The following is a 22,742-nucleotide window of genomic DNA, read 5'->3' as shown; positions in this document are numbered from 1 at the left end:
AGTGCTTGTTAGGCATAAACATACAGAGTTTGAGAACCACCTACATTATTATATTCAGCTGCATCTAATGGTTAAAGAGCGCGTCCTGCTGTTCTGTAGACGCTCCTCACGCTTGTATTCATGTCTGTGTTTTTTTCTTATTCCCAGGTAAAGTTGTGTACGTGAGTTTGTTGGGTGTATTTTATATTATATTGATAAAATCTCAGCAGCAAATACTGTAGCTGAATATGTATACTGAACCCTATGAAAATATCAGTACCATTAGGATGAAATTATTGTGTCACCAACATTTTAACGTTAGACATATAATTTTAACAGCCTCTGTAAACTAATATCCTGGCTTACTCGAGGCTGCCGTTTTCTCTGACAGTTTCAATCAAAATTAGAAATGTTACTCTGAGACTGAGATAACTAATAATGCTGCCTGTTGTGCAGTTAGTTTCCAAAACACGTTATTCATGGTTTCATACAATTTTAGACTGATGTGGACCAAAGCCTAGCATAGCCTGTGACGTTATTATGACGGACACATTTACAGGTTTCTTTGAAAAATACTTTCTTATATCCAGGTTCTTCCTTTTTGCTGCCATCCTCCTCTCCTCCTCGCAGGTCCTTGCAGCGCAGGCTTGCCGCTGCTAAAACTAAACAGAGCTCCCTGAAAGGCACAGCCAATCACATTGGCCATATTTGTCACATGAGGTAGGACTCCAGTAGAGAACGTAATTTAACTCTTTCTGCACCGCTGGGTGAATGAGACGTTGACAGATCGTATTTTTCTTTCTATCAGGTTTGTTTTTCTTTACTCGAAGAGATCAAATTACTGGTGGGGACAATTCAATAATCGCTGGATATGGTGGGGACATGTCCCTTCCGTCCATGCCAAATCTACACCCTTGGGTAAAATATTCCAGTATTATGCTGCAACATTCAAATGGTAGCGTTAGAATTTGACATAAATAACATGAAAGCCTGTATCAGTGGTTCACACTGGTGGTGCTGTAATGGTTTTGGAGATATTTTCTTGGCACAGTTGGGACTTTTTACTACCAAGAGAGCACCGTGTAAACACCACAGCTTATCCAAGCATTTTTGCTGACGATGCTCATCCCTTTATGAGTACAGCATACACATCTTCTGATGTCTGCTTCTAACAGGATGTCACAACGCTCCCGGCATCTAAAACTGGTTTATTGTAAACAACACTGAGTTCACTGTACCCACATGACCTTCACATGGCACCAGACCTCAATCTAATAGAGCACCTTTATGATGGAAGCCTGCAGATCTACAGCAACTGTGTGTTTAGTGCAGCATTGATACAGCATTTGTTTACACTGTCTATTATTTATTTTTTGTATTATTTTATAACTTCTAGTATTTGACAATATCTGTTGGATGTTGAAAGTCATCTTGTTGGGAATAAGAACTTAAGCTCTGAACGTCTGATAGATACACAAACATCTCTCTTCAAAGAAAAACATTCATTTAAATTTTATTTATACAGCACCAAATCACAAACACAGTCACCTCAGAAGCATTGTAAAGTAACGACTTTGTGATAATACAAATTATTACAGTAACACTGAAGACTTCCAGAAGACTGAATACAAGATTGCTTCGTTTCATTATAAGAACTTTTATTTCTCAGTTGCTTTGATTAAATCAGACGGAGTTTAGAAAGAGGTGAACACTTCACTGATAATGGAACCCTGTGTTTTTCTACACTGACCATCACTGGTAATATTTTCACTGGCAGAGTCTTGGTGCCAATGTACGGAAAAAGCTTCTCAGTGAAAGTGTGTTTGAAGGTGTGTATGTGTGAGTTGGTGTCCAGATCAAAAAACGAGAGCTTCCTCCTGTTCCAGTCCAGCTGAACTCGGAGTCTTTGGAGCTTCTTCACTGAGAGAACTTTATCTGGAAGCGGTGGAGCAGATGCTGTGTATTTTCCATCCTGGTGACAAAGTTCCCAGTATCCAGTGTGTATATGTCCCTTTCTTTGAACAGACTCCTTTAGTACACCGAGACACCAGACTCCTTCATTTCTAACCTCAACATCCCAGCTGTTAATCCCCGAGTCGAAGCCCTCAGAGCCCAGGATGACAAAATAGTTTTCTATCCTCTCTGGGTTGTCAGGAAGCTGCTTTCTCAATCCCACACTCACACTGGTCAGATCGTCAGATAGGATGAGTTGTGGATGAGCTGAGTTTGGATCCAGAATCACAGGAGTGTAGGAGACCACTTCACTCATTCTGTTCCAGATGTTGTAGGTCAGGTTGCCCAGGTGTTTGGCCACATCTATCAGAGCTCCAGAGACCAGCCGTGGATCATCCAGCAGGGGGCGCTGCTGGATTCTTTTCAGTGCAGCATTGTAGTTGTGCAGAAATGAGACATCTTCAGCTCTCAGTTCCTCCTCTGTGGCTCTGATTGTTTCTGAAAGAGTTTCTATCTCTCTGCTTAGGGCCACAATCTTCTCCTTTATTATCTTGCATTTCTGCTTCTTCTCCGCCCTCAGAGCAGCCAGCCTGGCCTCCTCTTCCTTTTTTAGAAATGTGTGAAGTTTCTTAAACTGCTTTTTAATCTGCCATTCTGTGTAAAAGGCCTGGATCTTACTTTGGACTGCTGTTTGATTGTAATTTTCTTTAACCTGTTCAATTACTTTCAGCTTCTTCTGTAAGGGCTTCAATAATTCCTGGAGCTCCTTTCTGTAATCCTGTGCTGCTTCATCAATGGGTCTGAATCCGTGACGGTTGTGCACTTTTGAATCTCGACAGATGAGACATGCTGGCTGTTGATCGTGCAGGCAGAAGAGTTTGAGTTTCTCAGAGTGCAGACTGCAGAGAGACTCCAACTGTGCAGGTTTTTGAACTCTCTTCATTAAGAAGGCCTCACAGAGGTTCTTTAACACCAAGTTACAGGGCGGATTGTTCAATAAAGGAATCGTCTTGCATATTGGGCAGGTTTTTATTTTTATCTCTCTCCACCACAGCTGCAGACAGTCTTTACAAAAGCTGTGGCTGCATGAGAGGACAACAGGGTCTCTATAGATGTCGTAGCAGATAGGACAGGAGAGATCTTTTTCAGTCATTTTGCCCAGTAGGACTACAAAAAAAGAAGAAAAAAGAACTCAGTTTAAATGTGAATCCCAAAAGTTGGCAGGACTTAAAAAATCTCCTGCCCTCAGGCAGCATTGCATTAGAAACAGGAACGATTGTGTCGTGGAGATCACTGCATGGACTCAGGAACACTCCCAGAAATCAGTGTCTGTGAGCACAGTTTGCTGTGCCATCTGCAAACGCAAGTTAAAGCTCTGTCAAAGCAGCCATAACTGATTATGATTCAGAAAAGCACTGCATCCTCTGGACTGACAAGGAGAGAGACCATCCAGCTTGTAATCAATGCTTGCTGATGCTATGGAGGTGCATTAGTGCCTATGGACTTGCAAATCTGGAAAGGCCCCATCGGCAGAAAGGCATATTGAGCATATGCTCCCATCCAGATGATGTATTCGATGCAACGCACAGTTAGGCCTGCCTCAAATTTATAGCTGGCTTAATTTACTGACGTTAGTAGGGTCCTGCTTAAAAAATGTCATATTCCTTCAACAGAGACTTTATCACACAGCATACTGGAGTCTGTGAAGATGTGCTACTTCCCAACAATTTTAAACCATTTTGGTGATCTAACCAGGCAAATCGAGAACAGCCATCAACGCTAAAATCTCTGGCTCAGTAGAGCCGGCTAACCTATTAATCTTGCTTCATAGTTAACCTAAGCACACCAGACATAGGATGGTACTGAGTAAAGAGACAGTACTGTAGACCATTTCACTCAGTGTCCATAAATTGCAACTGCAAGCTCAGAATTTCCTTAACACATTACTTTTGGTTGCTACACTATTAATGAACAAGAGAACATTAAAGTAGATGCACAAAAGAGAAATATTTATTTAATGAAAAAAAAATAAAACTTTTAACTGCAGCACACAAATACGCAAAAAAAAAGTTCAAGTCAATTAATTTTTTTTTAAATCAATGGTAAAAGTTAAATATTTAGAACTACAGTGACAGTGATTTATTCAGAGTATTTCGATTTGCATTGTATAATGAGGAAGCCTCCTGAAACTTACTTCCACTTTGAGCTTTTTTAAAATTCCTGCTGGTAAGAAGGAATCAGCAGCAGGTTCAGATGCACCCCAGCCTTCCTTTGTTTCAGTGTTCCCGGCTTTCTTCCCCCAGCAGCTGTAATTCCTCTGGCTGTGTCTGCTTTGATGGTCAGTTTTAATGCATTGGTGACAAAATAAAGCTGTCATGTGATTTATGTCCACATTGAAAGAGGAAGACAAATAGCAAGTAACATTTCCCTATATGTGTACGTTTCTGCCATTCAAAGATGTTCCACTTCAGCAATTCATTCTGAACAAACATTGTGATTAAAAAGACCCATTTTTGATGTGTTATTAAGGATTTTACTACAGATTCTAACATATCATATAAAATGAGAGCTTCCCTGATTCTCTTGTTGCCTCTAACAGCCTGTGAGGAAACTCCCATGTAAGGGAGGTTTGTTTTTTGGTTTTTTTTTGCCAAAATCTAACCGATGTGATGCCTGTGGTTACTTATGGGTGAAAGTTGAGTAATAATGACTCAGAAGTGCAGCCCACTAATCACTTCCTTTAACAGACTCCCAGCTCTCCCCACAACATCAAAGCACACTCTACATTAAGGCAAGAAAGCGAACACTGATGTGGCTTCAGAGGATTTAGATGATGACAATCTAGCAGAAAGTGCACTCATAGAGGTGTACTGTGAATCAGGTTTAAGATAAACAAGTTTTCTTTGTGTGAGCTGGTTCAACAAAACCTAAAACCTTGATTAGAAACAACACACTCACACAAAGAAGGGTGTTTGAAACATCAGTGGACTCTTCTACACAAAACTGAACAGCTGAGCACCAGAGAACCACCTACTTCAGTCAAAGATATTATCAAGCGAATGGGACAATAGTGATCTGTAAAGATTAAGCTCAAAACCTAATAAATTTTTACAGTTTTTTACTTCAGGGATAAAAATAAAAAAAAATTGCAGTTTAAATTAATTTAATGTTTTTGGAAGTAATTTGTGAATGAGGTTTTCCAGACTTTAAATATTAAATTACTTGAACCCACTAGCATTACAAAAAAAACCACCTCTGTCCCCTTTTAAATGTCATATGTAGAATACAGCTGGACAAACTTCTTTATGAATCACCTGTCAGTCGGACCACAGCCAATTTCTACTTAAGTGTTCTTTCCTTTAATTCCCATATTTATTACATCTGTGCAGTCTGATAATGTGCTGACTCTGGATTAACCCTTTCATGCATTGTGGTCACCACAGTGGACAGCTATTCAAAGTCTGTTTTCTTGCATTTGTGTCAGTGTTGACGGTATAGTTGCACATAAACCACTACATTGGACACTGATGTGTCACACCATGCCCTGCCACCAGTGGGTGGCAAAGATGTACTTTTCAAAAGACTCTTTGAAAAGTACATTTAAAAAAATCAAGTTCAAAAATCTTTTTTTCATGCCTAAAGATGAATAAAAATACTTAAGAAACAATTCCTGACTGAAGTTGTCATAATTCATGCAGTAAAAGGTTAAGGGTGTTTTCACGCCTGCAGTGTTTAGTCGGTTTAAATTGAACTCTGACTTGTTTTCCACCTTGGTGTGATTTGTTTGTGCAGTGTGAACACAGTAATCACACTCAGGTACGGACCAAAACAACCGGAGATGAAACATGTGGCTAAAGGGTGCACATGCTGTTCCACTCTCACAGTCACTGGTAATATCTTCTGTGGTTCTTTCTTTGTGCAAATACATGAAAACAGTTTTTTGATGATCGTGTGTTTGTGCATGAGATTTTCCTCTGTCACAGAACTCCGACCCTTCTTCTCCAACTTTGTGTGGAAGTGGTGAGGATGCTGCTGTGTACTTCCCATCCTGGAGATATAGTTCCCAGTATCCAGTCAATATTTGTCCTTTTCACTTAAAAGATTCCTTTACTACGCCTAATTCATCATTTTTAACCTCAACATTCCAACAGTGAATCCCTAAGTCCTCAAAGCCCAGAACAGCTGGATGATTATCAAACCTTTGAGCTTTAGGGAAGCTGGTGTTTATTTCCATGCATCAAACTGGTCAGATCCTCAGTAAGTGTGAGGTGTAGATGAATAGAGTTTGGATGAAGAATCACAGGAGTGCAGGAGCCCACCTCCTTCACCTTGTTCCAGATGTTTTAGCTCAGATTGCCTAAGTATGTCACGTCTAGCTATGTAGCAGGCAGGACCCAAAGTGAGGACTCAAAAACATGAGGGGTAACCTAAAAGCAGTTTTATTAAACTTACAAACTTAATACAAAAATAAAGCAAGTCCCGGGGAAAGAGAGACAGGTGAACACAATCTAAGTAACAAGACAAGGCGATGCACTGTCAAACTAAAACAGGAAACATACAAAAAATTAAAAGTAACTAACCAGAGAAGCCCAGAAACATTCACTTTCATAGATTTAATTACTTAAACTTGCAAAATAGTGAGATAATTTATCATATTCAAATAAATTAAAGGACTGTTGGAGGCAAAATGTGAATGTGTTTTTTTCCCCCCCCCCAAACATGAAATATTAAAATATTGGAATTAAATGTATTTAAATACTTAAACCACAAAAAGCTTGTTTTTCCCCTTTTCTATATAATTTTGGCGTCACATTTGACACTTAAGTGAACAAAACACGAATATAAAGAAGATTTAACAGTTTTACAAGAAACTCAGCAGGAGAAAACTCTTTTTATGAATCAGCGTGCCGGCCTGGTCACAGTCAGCAAAGCTCAGAGACTGATCCATCGTGACTGACATGAAGTTAAATGAACATAAAACTGAGTTCAGCATTTAAACCAGACACTGTTCCAGTGATTTTGGCTTAAACTTTAAGTGTCAGTTTAGGGCTGTGTGCAGGCAGGAGTGGTGGTAAGGAGGACCCAAAGTGCAGACACTCAGAGGCAAAGTGTATTACAAAACTCAGCTTTTATTGCTGGATGGCAAAACGTAACAAACAAAAATCCAAATAAACTTACATGAGCAGGCAGACAGAACACACAGCATAAATGAGGGTAGATCATGACACGGACACAGAGAAACACAGGGCTTAAATACACAGAGGGAGCAATCAGGGAATGAGTAACAGGAGGGAAACACAGCTGGGGCAAATCAGAACTGACAAGACAAGGAAGCGTAAACTGAACACACTGAGATAAGACAGACCTTCAAAGTAAAAGAGGAAGCACATAACACAGACCGAACAAAAGACAGACTCACATGCAGGCACTACACCAGAGGGAACAGAGATGTGGGACCAGGGCAGACACAGACACTGAGTGGACGTGGGGATACAGCAGACAGGGGAGACAGCAACTAAGGATCACACCGAGACATAAACCAAAAGACAGAACTCAAAGAAACCCAGAAATGATAAATCGTATAATAAACTCAAATCCTCTGGGTCAACGACCCAGGGATCCTAACATTAAGTTTAAAAAAAGTAAAATATCTACATACACAAACACTGGAAACCATGTCAAAAAATGCCATAAAGATTTTAATGTCACTTCTTCACTTTAATGTTGCAGCTAGAGACTATTTTAATTACTAATATACTGCAGAGTATTGGAATATAGCATAATATTTATTATGCCTTTGCATTTTAAAATTTCTAGCATAATAAAGCTAAAAATAAATGGTATATATATATATTTCCAAGTGGAGTGAAGCATAACAGAGATATTTCTATACTTTACTAGTTAATTCTGAAATATGCGAATAAGTTATATTCCACCATTGTTCCTGTCATTGTTCGTATCCGATGGTGATGGGTACAATGGGAGTATCCATCACCAGTGCCATGTTACTGGCTATCTGTGGACGTGGTTCTGATACTCTGACACCCACATTTCTTTCATATGATAGAAATGTTTGATTACAAGTCTATGATTATTTCTAAGCAGACTTCTTTGACCAGCATCTAAACGTGCTTAACTAGATTGGATATGGACCATATACTCTTTAGATCCCTTTAAACGTGGCTGCTCTTCCAGTGTTACACAGATGGCTGATGGTAGTATGGTCAGCGGAAGAGTCTTGGTCTCAATGTAAGGAAACAGCTTCTCAGTGATAGTGAGTTTGAAGGTGTGTATGAGTGTGTTGGTATCAATATCAAAGAATGAGAGCTTCCCTTTGTCGCAGTGCAGGCGAACTCTGATCCTCTGGAGCGTCTTCACTGCGAGGACTTTGCATGGAAGTGGTGGAGCAACTGCCGTGTATTTGCCATCGTGGCGACTTAATTCCCAGAATCCAGTCTTTAATTGTCCCTTTCTCTTAATTGACTCCTGTAGCACACCGAGACACCAGACTCCATCATTTCTAACCTCAACGTCCCAGCTGTGACTCCCCGAGTCGTAGCCCTCAGAGCCCATGATGATCGAGTAGCTGTCAAACCTTTCTGGGTTTTCAGGAAGCTTCTGTTTGCTTCCTTGTCTCACACTAGTAAGATCTGAAGAGATGATGAGGTGTCCTTCAGCTGTGTTTGGATTCAGAATCACAGGAGTGTAGGAAACTGTCTCCTTCATTTTGTTCCAGATGTTGTAGGGCAGGTTGCCCAGGTGTTTGGCCACATCGATCAGAGCTCCAGAGACCACCTCAGGATCCTCCAGCAGGGGCCGCTGTCGGACTCTTTCTGCTGCAGCCTTGTAGTTATAGAGAAACAAAGAGTCATCAGCTCTCAGCTCCTCCTGTGTGGCACTGATGGTTTCAGAAAGAGCTGCTATCTTTTTGGTCAAAGCCTCAATCTTCTCCTGCATCATCCGACTCTTCTGCTCCTCTTCTGTCTTCAGAGCAGTGATCCTTGCCTCTTCCTCCTCAAACAGAAAGTGATGAAGCTTCTTAAACTGCTCCCTAATCTGGCTCTCTATGTACCGAGACTGCACTATGTTGTGTTCTACAGTGAGGTCACTGTTTGCTTTCACATATTCAAAGAGCTTCAGTTTATCTTGTAAACACTTGAGAAACATCTGGAGCTTCACTCTTTGATCCTGTGCAGCTTCTTCGATGGGTCTGAATCTGTGGTTGTTGTGTGCTTTTGAGTCTCGACATACGAGACACACGGGCTCCTCGTGGACCAAACAGAAGAGTTTGAGTTTCTCAGCGTGCAGATTGCAGAGAGCCTCAGATGCTGCTATTGGTGTCTCTGCTCTCTCAGCTCTCTCCTCTAAAGCAGTCTTACACAGGTTCCTTAGCACTAAACTAACAGGTGGGTCAGTTGATGAGGGTATCTTCATGCAGAGTGGGCAGGTTTGGGTGTCCTTCTCCTTCCACCACAACTCCAGACATTCTTTGCAGAAGCTGTGGCTGCATGAGAGGATGACCGGATCTCTGAAGATTTCATGGCAGATCGAACAGGTGAGTTCCTTTTCAGACTCAGATTGTGCAGCCAGTTTGCCCTGGAATGGAAGCAAAACCGCAGGTCGCTGTAAAATAGAAATACTGCGCTTCACATTTGGGGTTTTTTTTAAATTTGCCTCCATGGCAATGAACTAGCAGCAGGTTTAGCAGCACTCCAGTGTCCCCGGTGATCTTTCTGCTGTAGTGGGAAAACTCACGTCTCCTCTGGTTACTCGTCCTAAGCAAACTGAACAGAAATCAAGTCTAACTTTGACTTATGAAACATTTTATCTGATGCCTATATGGTCAAAGAACGAGGAAAATACATTTCACAAGGTTGCTTGTCTCATGCAGAGAATTCCCCACATTACTGCGTTATCTGCATCTGACGATTGCTACAGAGCCAGTCTTTGTTCCAAACTGATCAACATTTTTGATATAGGTAGGTATATTGAAAGAAAGCATGCACAAACAGTGAGCTAATTATTTGTTTGCACTGTTATATGTCAGGTTTCCTCCTGAGTACTCCGGCTCGCTCCTCCTCACTGATGTTCTTCTTGGTTTAACTGGTGATTCTAAACAGGTTGTAGGTGTGGATGTGAGACTGTGTGTTTATGTCAGCAGTGATGGTTCCTGCCCCTCCACAATCCTAACTCTGATATAAGAGCTTGTACTGTACATTTCCCTTTGTGTTTGCTTTATTCTCTCCACTCTTTGGTCCACCTGGGAAAAACGCTCTTCCTCTTTCAGATCTTCAGCATCCCCAGTTGCCTGCTTCTTTTTGTGAGGCCCTGGTATTATTTTTTTTTCATTAATTTTCATAAGTAGACCACAATAGCAATGCAAAGGTAAGTTTTTGGGGTGATAAAAATAAAAATATCTATGCTCCTTAGGATATATCTGAAGTCCACTTCGTCTAATAGCTTTCATTGTGAAACAAGATCTCACCACTCAGTTATTTTGGAACTCCTGTCTTCATATCTAAATGAATACGTCCCCAACTATAATTTCAATGGTCACTGGGATGAAAAAAAATATACATGAGTTAAAAGGTTAGACCAAAGATTATAAGAAGGAAAAACATGACTGAACACACCAAAGATAATCTCTTTCGTAACATAGCTACAGTCAGACACGGCTGCACAATCATGTGGTGTGGATGTTTTTCTGTGGGATTTTTGATTTCTATTGGAAAGATCCTAACTAATCTAAGGACTCTGCTCTCCAAGGTGAATGACTTCCAAGTGTTTCTCAGGCACCTGCTCATTTATCTCTAGAGCCGCATGAGGTCAGAACTCTGAACTGAAGCCAAAAGATTAGAAAGCCCCAAATAAAGTGGCTGCAGTTTTCTGCTGGGTACCAAGAATCCACAGATTATTGTAAAACTTACACTGGAGTCACCTGAAGTGTTCTTTCTGCTTTGTGGAAACCCAACAACTCATTGTAGATTCCATAACTGGTTTATTGGCTGAACTTTGAATATCAGCTGTCAGTATTTATTTTAGCCTAATATGACTTTTGGGCCTCCACCTGCCCCCTGCATGTGCAGGTGGAGGGGGATTCATTTGTATGACTTTTGTTTTTCAAATTTAGTAATCTGGCACCAAATCAGTGTGAAAACACCTCACATAAACACCAGCATTGAGAAATAGAACAGACGAGTCTAAACCAGCACCCGGAGTTTATTAATCAACATTTATGACAATCACGGATCAAACGTAACGTCGGCCCTTGTAAACCCTGAACTTTAATCAAACTCGTACATACACGCAGTATCAAAACAACACAGAGCTCCTTTTTCACAAAACAAAATCTCTGAGCAAATGTTTCAGTGCAGCAAATAAATACACCAAAAATGAATCATTGGCATTAAAACAGTTGCTATTTGCCCAAAACAAACAGACTGTTGTCACGTTACTGGGCAGTGAGTGGGTAGAGTTTACAGACACAAACACAGGATGTGTTTTTCATTTTTAATGTAACTGCATGTTTCCCAACATCTACTGAAAGCAAACATGGTTGTTCACAGGTGCCGATAAAATTATTTTACGTTACAACGAGAAATCGTCAATGAACAGAAAACAAAACAAAACTTTGATTTCATGTCCCAATTCCATCATACACGGTTTCTGAGCTGAGTCTGAGTTTGTAGTGAAGTCACACCAGCAAAGTGACTGAATCAGTGTTCAAAGTGTTGCTGTGGTTGAATCTGGCTGCAGTTTGACGAAAACCTTTGAACAAAAAAAACAACTTCATTCATAAACTGAGTGCAGTTTCTCAGACACTCGTACCTGCTATTAGTGCTTAGTACAGGCAGATATTAGTATTTCATTCACCAACGCTGAAGCACACTTTTTGAATGGTCTGTACCAAAGCAGGTCAGATACCGCCATTAAAAATGCTCCACAAGGCACCAACAGCACAAACACAGTCAAAAGGTCCGGTTCAGACTCAGTTAGCCAAGGTGACGCCTATAACTCTACCCGCCTGAGAGTGAAAGCAGCAACAGCATCAAAACTTTAAGCCAAATAAAAATTAAACAGACGAGTCATTAAAAATACAAACACCTTATGAAGGAGGAAACTAGTTAGCCAAAACTATGCATGCACTTGTCTGTAAGCATTTTTATTTGTGCTGTAAAGTTGGACATTTTAACATGGGAGCCTATGGGGACTGACTCATTACAGCCAGACTCTAGTGGACATTAGAGGAACTGCAGGTTTTGGCACTTCTATGATATGTACTGCAAAACAAATATATTGGATCTGACTTGCTGTATAATTTCCTGTAAGTATAAAATAGTAATTCTGTTTTTGTGGGATTTTAATAGTATGTATGTAACAAATACTGTTACAGAATGAGTGTGTAGAGTGGATTTGAGACACTGTCTAATAAACATGCATGTAGTTGTCCTTTCATCTGCGAAGATGTTCAGATTGATTCCACTCACACGTCAATATGGTAAATATAAAGGACATAAAGATGGAAAATAAACAGCTGGTTTTAATTTACTTTTTAAATATAACTAATTAACCATTTGACACTTTTTTGCCTGTTGGTACCTTTATATTCACTAAACAGACATCTGAGTTCATTTTTTAACGTTAATTACAAATTTGATCTAAATAAATAACCTTGATGACATGCAGAAATACGAGTAAAGCAGGGATTCATTTGGTGAATTATTTGGGGTTAAATATGAAAGTGGAAAACACGAGCTCACTGAGGCTCTTTAACTTGGTCCAAAACAACAACAAGAAGAAAGGCCCTTTACATTTCAGACTCCACTCCTCTATGATATTTAAATCTACAACCAAAACCATCATAAATATTTGGATCCATTATTATGTGTGTTCTTCCTGGGACCAGTCTCCAACCCTCCACCAAAGCTTAATGATGATTATCTGTTTCTGCTCTCCAAACATGCCAAACTCGAGCAACTCAGTTGTCAACATATTCACTGTAGTCTTCATTTCCTGCTCGGTAGTTGTTATTATCTGATGTTTGACAAACACAGCTTCTCGCCAGAAAAACTTTCCAGTTTCTGATCAAAATCTCAAGTAGTGTTCTGCAACACAATGAGGTTTAACTGGTTTTTACTTTAGATCACTTTAGATAAACGAGAACTGAAGAGCAGACTGTAAAAGGCAAACACTGTTAAACTGGTGAGAAACTAAAGGTTTCTAAGCTCTTAAAAATAGCTTTTTCTTTCTCCTCTGACCACGACAGATGCCACTTTTAACAAAAAGGCAATTAGGAAAACACAAAAGCGTGCACGTGGGCGAGAATGATCAAATAAAAGAGGTTTTTCCTTCAGCACGACAGCTGGTGCTTTAAAATAAAACCTGGAGCTGCAAGAAGAACAAAGCATCAAAAAATAAACTTTTCCAGAGTGGCTTACAGGAAGAAACCACAGGTGGAGGTTACAGGTGGAGGTGAGGCTTCAGAGTAAGCCACATGTCGACATCCCACACTTCTGTCATGTTGTATGTTGCAGTGCTATTGTTTGCATGTGACGCTGTACCGTGCGCACGTTCTGCGTGTGGCGTTTTGATCTGTTTGAGGACCACAGGAAGTCTGAAAGTCTTTTACCCTCCTTCAGTTTTTGTTTGTTCCCTCTGAGGATAAAAAGAAGACGAGTTTATTCCTCCCTTCAGAGGAAACACGGGTGCGTTTTATTTGAGAATCAGCGTCGCCTCAGAGCCGTCCTTCCTCTTCAGGTACAGCCCATTGGTGAGGTGGTGCTCTCTCCTCAAGAAGGCGTAGAAATAATCTGACACCAGCAGGATCTGAAGGGGACATATATTTATATCAGGACACCGAGACTGCACTATCAGGGGGGGGGGATTCTTCTTACAGACTGCCTCTTGTAAATAAGATTTCCTTTACTGCCACTTTAAAAGAAGATGTGATATTGGGAAAAAAATAAAAAACACCAAATCTAAAAATGGATTTAACAGCGTTATTGCATTTATCTTTAAAACTAACTAAATAAATAAACAGCATTAACTGGCCCCCTGGCTCGCATGCACACCATCCTACCTGCGCCACGTTGAAGAGCAGAGTTATGGCATAGTAGAAGTTGGAGTTGGCGCTGCCGGCGTAGATCCAGAGGTGCCAGAGAACCGGGAACAGAGTCGAACAGGCCAGCAAGACACAGGACACCAGGAAGATGTTCCTCAGGACTGAACAGGAACAAAGACATATAATTACTCATAAATCAAATCAAAAACATGAATTAATGAAGCTTTAAGACGCTACAAGAGAAAAATCAGGACTTTCATTTGAGGACAGTTTGGAGCTTTCATATTTGAACTGAGACTGACGAAAAATCTCTGACCAATCAGTGTTAAAGATCTTTTTAATTTCATCCTGTATTATTATTTCATATTTATCTAATTAACACTGAACACTGTAAATAAATTCACAACTCAGCTCTACAGTGTTTCAGAGACTTTGTTTCTATGTTTTTTTACTCTCACTGATCGGCAGTGCTTCTGACCCCAGACAACATAAATTTAAGGTAAACATTCAAAACATTTTTCTTATGTGATGATACTTTAACCAGGATCTGTAAGAACACAGACTCTGAGTGGAAATGTTGTGGGGGTTTTTCCCCCCCACTCACATCTGTGCAGGTGACTCCAGACAGGAAGGAAGGCGAGGTAGAGTGCCACATCTCCCACAGTGGGGTACGACTTAAAGATGGAGATCACAGCTAACTGCATGAACATCAGGAAGACGGGATGCTCCCTGCAGCACACACACGAACACAGATTATACATCATGTTGTGGTTTTACTCAGGTTTAGGTTATTAAACAGGTAAAAAAACAGGACTGTGTCAACTTGGGAGGACAGGTAACGTGAGAATGAAGTGCTGGACTTACTTGAGTTTGATGGACAGAGGGATGGTGTAGAAGAAAACATTAATCTGGAAGACGCAGAGGAAGAAGAGGCGGAAATGTTCAAACATCTCGGCAAAGAAATACCAGAATAGGCCGATGTTCGGAGTGAGGTCAGGAACCGAGAGACTGGAGGAAGAGAAAACAGTCACATCAGAGATGCAGACACACTTACACAGAGTTTATTCTGTCTTCAAACATGACACGCACTCATTGGAACTGAACAGTAAAAATAAATAAGCTTCACAGCGCCCTCTGGTGGAGTAATTATGCAATAAAAAAGTTGGAAGTTTTGTGCAAATATGGACAGTTTCTTCCTCCTGCTGATGCAACACCATAGGATATTTTCTCTTATGCATGGCAGCTCAGAGGTGCTGACAGAGGTGTGTGTCTGATGCAATGCTGGTGTGCAAGCAGTGCAGCTTATTACATCGCATTGCTAACAGTGATTATCCTGTGCTGCCTCCTGCAGTCTATCCAGGCAGCTGGAGAGGGTTTATCTAGTAAATTAGGCTAGATATACTTTAGAGGAGTGGTTCCTAAAGTGTGGGCCGGGTACCCCTTGTGGGCCGCTAAGGTACTGCAGCTGGACCACAGTAACAGAAATTCAGTTTGTATGTACAAGTATGCATGTCATCTATATATTTATAAAAATATATTTATATAAAAAGTAAATCAAAACTGGTCATAGGAGGTGGTTAGTTTGTGATATTACTCGTTACTCTGACCTAAATGTACTGCTGAAGTGTGTGACCCACTGTCCTTAACACTTTGCACATGACTGGGTAGCATTAACAATTTAAAGCCAACAGCCTGTGTGCTTTATGTTTTTGGAGAAAATCTTTTGCCACAAACTCATGAACGCGTGCCTGAGAGAAACTACATGAAGACAATGCTCCTCAGCCCCGCCATTTCTTTTCTTTACTCACATGAAGCCGTAGACGGAGGGCAGGTAGTCCCAGGAGCCGAGCAGGAAAAAGGAGAGACAGATGAGGACAAACAAGCTGCCGAGGTACATGAAGAGATACTGCACGATGAACCACCAGAAGCTGACCCGACGGAAATTCACTGGGATGTACTGACGCTGGAAGAGCAGAGACAGGGAGGTGGATAACGACTCAGAAAAGTCATAAATCCCAGCAATGATGCTCGAAGGAACAAAAACAAACAAACAAAGGAAAAGACAAAAGAAAAGTGAGAGCAGAGAGAAAATAAAACATTTAAAACAATGACAAACCTGCATAAAATACAGCATGGCAGGAGCGCACAGGGTGATGGGATAGATGGACTGATAAGTGGCCAAGCAAAGGAATATGGCACTCAGTAAGACATTTCCTGAAAAAAACAAAGAGAAGGCAAATTCTTTTAGAATCTGATAAAATCACAGCAAACTTTTAAAAAACGACATTTAAATAAAAGCAAAGTGATTCACGTTCCTCTGATGTAATTAAAAAAAAGCTTCAGCAGAGCCAACGAATGGGATCAGCAGGAAACAGTCACTTCCTGCTCGGACACAAACATGAGACGAAGATCTGAAGTGTACCTTTTATCGTGGAGAGGAAGAAGAGGGCGAGGACGGCGTTGTTCAGGCCACAGGTCGACTTGGCGACACAGGATAAGATGGTGAACGGGTTCAGCAGGTAACTGTGAGAAAAGAACCAAAGAACAATTATTAGTAACTAAATAAGTAAATAAAACAAACTGAAAACAAAAAGGAGAATTTTCAGGAGATACAGTGCGTTGTCCGTTTTCCCTGGATTTTCTCAAATTTAACCTCAGAGCGAAGAAGGTGATGTGTTCTCCTCCACAAAGTGATACTGAAATTTTATCAGTCGTCTGGATGAAGCTTTTCTTCACAGCTATTTACAACATTCACAACTCGAAGTTGAGAGGCTAAAAACGTGATTCTTATCAACTGGAAATGATCATTATTTTATAATATAGTCATTGTTACGTCCCTCTGCAGCCTCTAATCTCCTCAGTGTGTTCAGCTGGTGCTAACTGACCACACCTAGTCAGGTGTGGATAAAAGCATACCTGCAGCAGGCTTTTAGGGAGGCTCACTAGTCTTTGCCTGGGTGGTAGCAGCCATTTTAGCCAACCTGCTATGCATTTTACGATAAAACCTCTTTCTCACTGACATTCTGGTGTTCGTCTCCTTATTTATGTTTTGGCTTTTGAGCCGGGTTGGGACATAAGTGGGGGCTCATCCGCGATCGTTTGGACATTTTTGTGGAGACTGAATTTCAGTTTTTTGTATTACTTTTAAGTGGGTGAGTGATAGTGTTCACTGTAATTGAGCAAGTTTATATGAATTCATTTTAGACCCTGAATTCAATTCAGTTTTATTTATACAGCTTCAAATCACAACAACAGTCGCCTCAAGAATAAATAATAAACTTAGCAGCTGGAAGAGCCTGAGTGGTGACACCTTTGTTATTCTGGGTAAGAAGATGAAATTTAAGAAGCTGAATCTGTCAGGAGAGAATTTCTATTTGGTGCGACTTGTGTGCAGTATGAGTGATGGTACTTACAACATGGCTACTTTCAGAGGGATGTAGTACATTTCTTTGGGGCTTCTGATGAGCTCCAGAGAGTCCATGGGGTAGCGGTCAGCCTCCAAAGCAAACTTCTGCTTTCTGAACTGAAACGGCATCAAAGACAAATATATCAAAAAGAAACAGATGCAGATACACAAAGCCACAAACACAAAGGTCTCACACAGAATACTTGAGCTGAAGTTACTCCTGTTCATTATTAGAGACGGGGTTTGAGAATTTAGGCCAACCTTACTTCTCTACACATTTTTAAGTATTTAAACTGTGTATTTTGATGTGTTCTTACCACTTGTTTGTTGTACTCCTTCACTGCCATGTAAAGAGCCACAGCGGTGATCACGTCGGCCAGCTGAGGAGACAGAAACGGTAAAATGAGGTATGCCTGATTTAACATTTGCTGCATTTCCACTTCAAGGTCATCTGACTCCTTCTCTGATGTCTGCTATTTTCAAGAAGCTCTGAGGGAAATCTGTTCTGACCCCTGTACCTGGTCCTCTGTAATAAGAGCTGGGTGTCCTCCACTGTGCCCTCCACCCCAAAATCTCTATTTTATGGAAAGTAGCGAGGAGGTTAATGTGGTTAACACGGCTCATGATAAGTGAAGATCGTATTAGTGTGGCCATGAAGCTCTTGTTTTCTTGGTGAGAGCTGGAGACACTCTACTTCAGGGCTGAATCTGGTCTCTCAGATGTTACTGGGAATCACATTAAACCTTTGCATTAACGATGAATCCAGGTTTATGAATTCATGTATAATGCTGTGGGCATCGAACATGAAAGGACAAGCACGCTCCTGGTGTCTCTGCTGATGCCTTTGGACTTTAAAACTGTGGACTGACACTGAAACCTGCCGTTCAGGTTCTGGGTTGTACTCGGAGAACCAGCTCTCATCAACATCAGCCTCAAAAAGGTTTGAGGTTTGTGTGTGGCTTTACCATCAATTTGATCACACTTCAGATTTTAATCTCCTTCTTCTTTAGGGGTTGTCACAATCATCTGCCTCCATGTCACCCGATCACTAACATCCTCCTTCACTACATCTATGAATCTTCTCTGTGGCCTTCCTCTTTTCCTCCCACCTGGCAGCTCTTGTCCAAGACCCATATTCCCTATCCATCCTCTGCACAAGTCCGCTCCACCTCAGCCGTCCCTCTCCAGTAATGAGACTGCCCCCAAAGAAAAAAATGCTTCAAAATGATGTTTTGTATTCAGACTCACCATAAATGTGATCTCTGCGTAGTCCACCAAAAAGTGGAACATGTAGATGATGAGAGGAGTCTGAAAGGATCAGAGCAGAAGGAGAATTCAACATGAACATCTAAACATCAACATGCCTCATTTGTGGATTTCAGACACATTAAATAATTTTCTGCTGACTCAGATCTCAGTTGTAGAAATATGAGGTACAAGCATGTCATGGAAAAATCAAGAACCAGGAACAAATGAAACATCCGAGCATGTCTATATAATTAAATAAGACATTTATTGTCCGTTTTCCACCAACACGGCACCTGGGCGGAGCCACTTCAGTGCTTTCTGAGAAACAGCTAAAGGTCTTTTTGGTGGAAATGCATGGAACTGGTTTTAGACTGAGCACCAGCACTTTGTTGGTGTGAATGTGACATTCGAGAGGTGGTTTACAGATCCTACACATCCTTTGAGTCTACAAACAGGCAGCTGATTGATTCTTGTGATCTTGATATAATACATTTTGTGTTTGTTGATGCTGATTATCTGTGAACAAAGTTTGATGTGCTCACTTTTTTTCGCTCACCCTACCCTGCTCTGGATGTTTTAGACTATCTATCTATTTAATCTCTTAGAAAGCTTTGGTCCAGCCGTGGCCCGACTCTGAGGAGGCCCCTCCTCACTCAGAAGATCTGACTCTGACACTTTCACTTTGTTCTGATGATGAAGTTCTTGCTAATACACTGCTGCTTAGTAAGCAAAGTTTTCACCTGGGTGTTACCTGAATGCTGCTTCGGTGGAAATCTGACCTTTTGTAGAAAGAAGTTTCTAGAAATGTTGCCTGTGTCTCTAATCCCCTCCACTGTGATAATTCACCAAGAAATAAGGAGAATCTGGAATGTTTCATCTTTGTTTTCCAGACCATCTCCTTCAGACTTTCTGATTATTTTCAGGTTAATGTACAAATATACATTCAGTCTTCACTCAGACTTTGTAAAAGGTGTTTGTGTGTGTGAGAGAGAGAGATTCACCTCGTGGAAAACATCTCCAGAATATGGTGAAACTCCCAAATCAAGCAGAGCCAAACCTTCAACAACTGCAAAGAAACAGCAAACAGAGAAACAGTTTTATTAAGACTGCTATATTACAATAAAAATCACAACCACAATTATTTTGGTCACTATGGAAAATGTTTATGGAACTTCAACTTGGTGAATTTGGACTGAAATTTCGAGAGTGAAGTGACATTTTAAACAAATTTTTCTCTATTCCACTATCGTTAGAAGCCAAAATCATAAATTATGTTAAAATCTCCAACTTTTATTATTTTTTATTAGCACTGGGCTGTTGTCTTTGAATGCCTCCTCTTGACAGTAGCAGTTCCAGAGTTTCCAGTTACAACTGAGTAATGAAAAATGCACAAAGTGTTTCTGTGTGAGTCTCACAGCACGTTGGTCATGTTTTCTGTTTTACAGAAAAACCTCAGATTGACTGCAAACCTGCACCTCACTGTGTCATAATATGCTAAATGGAATCTTAAACACAGTCCACTAATATTTCACAAATTCATCTAAAACAAAATCTTTGTCTGTGGTAACTAATGGAAAGCTGATACAAATATGTCAAATAATAAAGTCAAATCAGCGAGTGCCTCCCACTGTGAACCAGTTGATTTTTTTGTACATTAATTATTCTCAGATATTTACTGGCCATCGAAGCACATGGGGTAGGGGTATGTGCATTTTCTCCATCACTTTTGAGCCCTCATAACTCAATGATTACAGAAGAGGTAGTCAGTTGCTAAGGGGCAATTAACCAAATATTCATGGGGGTGTATGTATATATTTAAGTCTGTTTGTATACTTTTGTCCAAATTAGGGTGTCTGCACAGTGGTGCAATTGTTAGCACCATCACCTACCTACAGCAAGAAGGTCCTAAAGGCAGGGGGACATGTGCCTGTTAGGCTAAGTAGTGATTTTAAATTGGCTGTAGCTGTGAAAATTAATTTTTAAACACTTGCTGATGTAACATTATACACACACTATACACGTCAGCCAGATGTTTTACAGGTGTAACGTCTACTTTACTATGCGCAAATGACCCCGTGGAAACTAATGTGGGTCATAGGAGGGGGGTCATTTACAGGGGGTCCACAAATACTAGAGACTGTGCAGATTTTTGTTCAGCCGCTGGCAGAGACTCTGGTCGTCATTATTATTGGTGGTCGATGGATGTTTGACAGAGAAACAACCACTGAGCTCCATTCATTGGAAATAGCAAAGAAACACTTGTTTAAATCTTCCCCTACAGAAAGTAAAAAGTGTCCGTTGTTAGCTTAATGTCAGTAAAACATCACCGAACTTTCTGAATTTGAGTCTCAGCTGCTGATTTTTGCAGCTGAACCGGTTTGACCGAGTTACCGGATAACAGCGCCGATGAGAGAGAGGTGAGGGGACCCTGACGTGAACCGAACCAAACCACCGCTGGTCCCGCGCTTACCTCTCTTCCAGGCGGTTATCGGCGACACCACCTCCACCCTCTCTGCAATCAGCTCCGCCAAACTGGACCGGAACAGAGCGGCACGGATCGTAACGGCCACAATCAACAGCAGAGTTAAGGGAGCCGCCATCTTGACAAGGAAGCGCTGTCCGCCCTGCGAGGTGCACGACGGGAAATCAAGTCTCCAAATGTGAAGGAAGGTGGGAGGGAACCAAAAGTCCAGCTAGATAGATAGATAATTTTTGGTGCATGTGATATCGTTTTACATGTTTGCTTGATGTCAACTGGTGATTCATTTTACATTTGAAACACACTCTCACAAATAGGGCAAGCACACAAAGCGGAACATTTATTGTCCTATAGTTGTTTTCATCCGGAGGCTATTTGAATTGGATCAAAACAAAAAGCCGTACACAGTGAACCACTGCGCTTCCGCTAACCCTGCGTTTATTTTATCAAAACAAAATTGACTCGGTTTAAAAATATAAATTTACTTTTTTCCTGATCAAGTTGGGATCATTAAAATAGGTTCACACAAAGAATACAGTAGCAAGCATAAAATGCCGTCTGAAAATTAATCAAGTGACATTTTAGATTTTTTTTAAATTATCGCTCGTGTTTTTGATGCATACATATCTTTATTCTTTAGATCAGGGGTCTTAAAGCTGTAGGCCACTGCTGGCATTGTCATCTTATTGGAGAGCCACTTTAGTGTTCTAGGAGTACAAAAACAAACAAACAAACAAGAAAACACACACAAATATCTTAGAAAATGTAGTGTTTAGTTTGTTTTTTAATTTCAAATATTGTACAACAAGATAAAATTGCAAAGGTGAACGCATTTTTCCCTCACTCTTAACTAACTGAAGCCTTTCATTGAACTGCCAAATAAACAAATTGGTACTCTCTTTTTGGCCAGACACGTGGCAGCATTTCTGTTATATTTTGTTTGTATTTAACAACATAAAAATGCAGAAATAAGTGTACACATTGGTTTTTGACTGCTAGTGAAAACTGTTTTCTTTACAAATAACTCTCACTGGACTAACACAGCCAATCCCCCAACATGTTTGTACTCTCTGCTCATATTGCTTTCATATAAAATCATTTTTTGCTTTTTAAGGAACTTATTTTAACATTGCACTTATTGCACCCTAACAATAAATAAATAAATAAATAAATAAATAACTTCAAGGGCCAAATTGTACTATATTTCTTCATGTCAATATACACGCCCCAAGTAGGGGTGACGTGGGCTGCAAGTGGCCCCCGGCCTGCGAGTTTGAGGCCCCTGTTTTAAATTAACAGTTATACAGAGATATAAGCTCTTTTAAGACGCAATGAATTAAAGTAGGGCCGATTTCAACATTATTATATTTAACCCAAACAAAATAAAACCCAGGTATGAGAAAAATATTTTAGTTTGGTGCATTGGTGCACATGTTTTGTAAGGCTGAGGAACGCAACACTTCATGCCTACATGGCATGAAGTGTTGAGTTTGTATTTTAATACGTCTAAATTTCCCCCTTACAAATACCCTCACATTATAGTAAAAGTAACCCAGAAACTAAGAAAAACTGAACTGAAATAAGAAAACCTAATCTGAGAGTGAATCAAAATGAAA

The 22,742-nt window shown here is 40.4% G+C and overlaps 3 protein-coding genes across 3 annotated transcripts; all 3 read right to left on the bottom strand.

Annotated features, from left to right (window-relative positions):
- Positions 1-1,657: 1,657 nt before the first annotated feature.
- Positions 1,658-2,875, bottom strand: LOC134627584 (nuclear factor 7, brain-like). The gene has a single exon (XM_063473810.1). It carries the CDS (start codon positions 2,873-2,875, stop codon positions 1,658-1,660), a length of 1,218 nt encoding a protein of 405 aa, XP_063329880.1.
- A 5,189-nt stretch (positions 2,876-8,064) lies between these two features.
- On the bottom strand, positions 8,065-9,612 carry LOC134627580 (E3 ubiquitin-protein ligase TRIM35-like). Its single transcript, XM_063473804.1, has one exon. It carries the CDS (start codon positions 9,610-9,612, stop codon positions 8,065-8,067), a length of 1,548 nt encoding a protein of 515 aa, XP_063329874.1.
- A 1,521-nt stretch (positions 9,613-11,133) lies between these two features.
- On the bottom strand, positions 11,134-21,289 carry pigu (phosphatidylinositol glycan anchor biosynthesis, class U). The gene is made up of 12 exons (XM_063473378.1): positions 21,118-21,289; positions 19,649-19,713; positions 18,648-18,707; positions 17,717-17,779; positions 17,407-17,516; positions 16,416-16,516; positions 16,110-16,207; positions 15,802-15,956; positions 14,858-15,001; positions 14,598-14,722; positions 14,012-14,154; positions 11,134-13,758 (listed from the first exon to the last, which is right to left on the bottom strand). The coding sequence occupies exons 1-12, from the start codon at positions 21,245-21,247 to the stop codon at positions 13,645-13,647; spliced, it is 1,308 nt and encodes a 435-aa protein (XP_063329448.1). The 5' UTR covers positions 21,248-21,289; the 3' UTR covers positions 11,134-13,644.
- Positions 21,290-22,742: the final 1,453 nt, after the last annotated feature.

The sequence above is a fragment of the Pelmatolapia mariae genome, linkage group LG5, assembly GCF_036321145.2.
Source record: "Pelmatolapia mariae isolate MD_Pm_ZW linkage group LG5, Pm_UMD_F_2, whole genome shotgun sequence".
Classification (NCBI taxonomy): domain Eukaryota; kingdom Metazoa; phylum Chordata; class Actinopteri; order Cichliformes; family Cichlidae; genus Pelmatolapia; species Pelmatolapia mariae.
Note: the sequence above shows the minus strand (reverse complement) of the source record. Positions and strands in the feature narration are given on the sequence as shown.